Source organism: Camelina sativa, chromosome 20, assembly GCF_000633955.1.
Source record: "Camelina sativa cultivar DH55 chromosome 20, Cs, whole genome shotgun sequence".
NCBI classification, from domain to species: domain Eukaryota; kingdom Viridiplantae; phylum Streptophyta; class Magnoliopsida; order Brassicales; family Brassicaceae; genus Camelina; species Camelina sativa.
In genome coordinates this window covers 27,068,215-27,071,070 of record NC_025704.1, presented here as the reverse complement: position 1 = coordinate 27,071,070, position 2,856 = coordinate 27,068,215, and the positions used below count along the sequence as shown (strand labels likewise).

The following is a 2,856-nucleotide window of genomic DNA, read 5'->3' as shown; positions in this document are numbered from 1 at the left end:
AAAGACTTACCGTGGAATAAAAGAAAGGAATGTAAAATATAAGAATAGTACTGGGAGAAAATAATTCACGCGTTATTTATAAATTTCAGGTTAATTATTCTAATACCATATATATAAGCTGAGCAAGAGAGCATGAAACAGCAAATTTTGATACTTAGCGAGCTTAGGTTTTTCAGACAAAAAGAGTAATAACAATGCAAGTGATACCGCCGGAAATTAAAAAGATCTTAGACAAATGGAACATCAGAGGACTTGTGATAATGTCTTTGCTGTTCCAAACGTCTCTTATCTTCCTCGCACCTCTGCGGAAACGCACATCAAAGAAGTGGCTCGCTGCAGTTCTGTGGACCGCGTATCTTTTAGCGGATTGGACCGCTAATTATGCGGTGTCTCAGATCACTAAGAACCAAGGGAAGGAACCAGAACCTGGTGATCCTCCAAAAAACAAGAAGCTACTTGCTCTGTGGGCACCGTTCTTGCTGTTGCATCTTGGTGGTCCGGACACCATTACCGCATTGGCTCTTGAGGATAATGCCTTATGGCAACGTCATTTGTTTGGCCTTGTCTCTCAAGCGCTTGCAGGTAAAAAAAATACATTTTATGTATATTGATTGGTTGAAGGTTAAACACTCTTTATTACTGATTAAGTAACATATAGTAGATGATATCTATTTTAGCATGTTAGGTTATATATGTAGAATGGTAAATTAAACATTCCTTGCTAAAAACTCAGTAAGGTACGGTGTAACGTATTATATTGTTTTTGTGAAAGAAGATTTTATTTGAGTTACCCAACACTAGAATCCTTAAATCTCATAATTAACCAACATAAATAAAACCTTACGTTAATTAAGACTACAAAGTACAAACCAATTACTACTTACTTTGAACTAAATATATGTTTCATATAATTTCCATGTCGTGTTCAGGTGTTTATGCGGTGGTGCAATCTTTGGAAAACGTATTATGGCCACCAATCGTACTTTTATTCATAACCGGAACGATAAAATACGTGGAGAGGACACGAGCATTGTACTCGGCGAGCTTAGACAAGTTCAAAGACAGAATGCTTAAACCAGCAGACACTGGTCCTAACTACGCTAAGCTAATGGAAGAATACGATTCAAAGAAAAAGTCAAATCTCCCAACAGAAATCTTCTTAACCAAAGAACCCGACAAGCACGAGAGACCCCCGACACTCGTTAGACCAGACCGCGAGTATTTAACCGATCTCGAAATTGTTCAGTACGGCTTCAAATTCTTCAACACTTTCAAAGGTCTTGTCGTTGACCTAATTTTCAGTTTCCGTGAGCGAGACGAAAGCAGAGATTTCTTCAAAGAGTTGAAACCGGGAGAAGCTCTTCGGATTATAGAAACTGAGCTAGGGTTTCTATACGAATCAATGTACACGAAAACCGCGATTCTTCATTCGAAAACCGGTACTCTGTTCCGGTTAATCGCGTTCGGTTCACTTCTCTCTTCCTTCTTAGTCTTCCATCGTAGACCGCTTAAGTACGATGATTTTCATGAAGCAGATGTGGTGATTACTTACATTTTGTATATTGTTGGTATCGCGCTTGATCTTGCGTCAATGGTCATTTTCTTGCTCTCGGATTGGACATTCGCATTGAGAAAACTCAAGGATGATCCCGAGGAAGGAGAGAGTTCTATCGACTCTTTACTCAATTGGTTTCTCGGGTTTAGGAAACCTCGGTGGAAGAAGCATACATGCAACGGAAACCAAACCCACGAGGTGCTTACAACAGGGTTTTTCTCACGGAGATGGTCAGGCACGGTCTATGGTTTCAACTTCATCGGGTTTTGTCTGAAGGCCAAAGTTTCAAGAATCCATCAGAAGAGAAACTGCAACCTTTTCGTGTGGGACTCCGTGGTTTTGATACTCGATAAGGTAATCAGAAGCATCCAAATGTTGGTAGGATGGATCAGAGATGGTAATAGATCAGTCAGAAGCGCGCTGAGGCAACGGTCCAAGAAGAGTCCGTTATTTCGTTACACAGTTTACTTGTTATACCTCGTGTTTTTTGCGGGTGTTCCTCAAGTTTTTGTAGTCCTTTGGGACTACATTGATCGAATCTTCAGTGTTAAAGCTTATCTAGACGAGATAAGGTTCATATCGAGAGAGCCTTTGACAAAGAATCAATGGGAATTCATATTCTATGAGCTCAAGGATAAGTCCGACTTCGCGGAGAAACCTGAAGTCGCAAAGAAAGTTTCTTGGGCGAGAGGAGAATGGGCTTTACGGGATACGAAAGTTGCGGAGATCGATAGGTTGATGCTTTATATAGAGAATGTTGATTACGATCAAAGTCTCCTTATATGGCATATTGCTACTGAGCTCTGTTTTCAAAAACAAGAAGGTGACGAGGAGATAGAGAATTTGAGCGGTGAAAGTTACGACGACCGCGAGTTCAGCAAGATTATATCGGATTACATGATGTATTTGCTGATAATGCAACCTAAGTTGATGTCGGAAGTGGCGGGAATCGGGACAATACGGTTTAGAGACACTAAAGCTGAAGCTGAGAGGTTTTTCAAAAGTAGGCATATCAAGGACTTGAGAGATATGAAACGAGCAAGTGAGACGGTTTTATCAGTCAATAACAAAATAGAGCCAATGCTTGTGAAGGGAGATCGAAGCAAGTCGGTTCTTTTTGAGGCGAGTATGTTGGCGAAAGAGCTTGGGAATTTGAAAGAGACTAGTAATGGAGATGGGAAATGGAGAGTGATGAGCAAAGTGTGGGTTGAGTTGCTATGTTACGCAGCAAGTCATTGTAAAGCTACGGAACATGTGGCGCAACTTAGCAGAGGTGGAGAGCTTCTTAACTTTGTTTGGTT

General features: G+C 40.7%; 1 protein-coding gene across 1 annotated transcript in view; it reads left to right on the top strand.

Annotated features, from left to right (window-relative positions):
• The window catches only part of LOC104772863, a 9,020-nt gene continuing 6,292 nt past the window's right edge, over nucleotides 129-2,856 (top strand). The window contains exons 1-2 of the mRNA XM_019242033.1: nucleotides 129-582; nucleotides 930-2,844. Coding sequence (XP_019097578.1) covers nucleotides 195-582; nucleotides 930-2,844 — 2,303 coding nt within the window. The 5' untranslated portion in view covers nucleotides 129-194. The remainder of the gene's footprint in view (nucleotides 583-929; nucleotides 2,845-2,856) is intronic.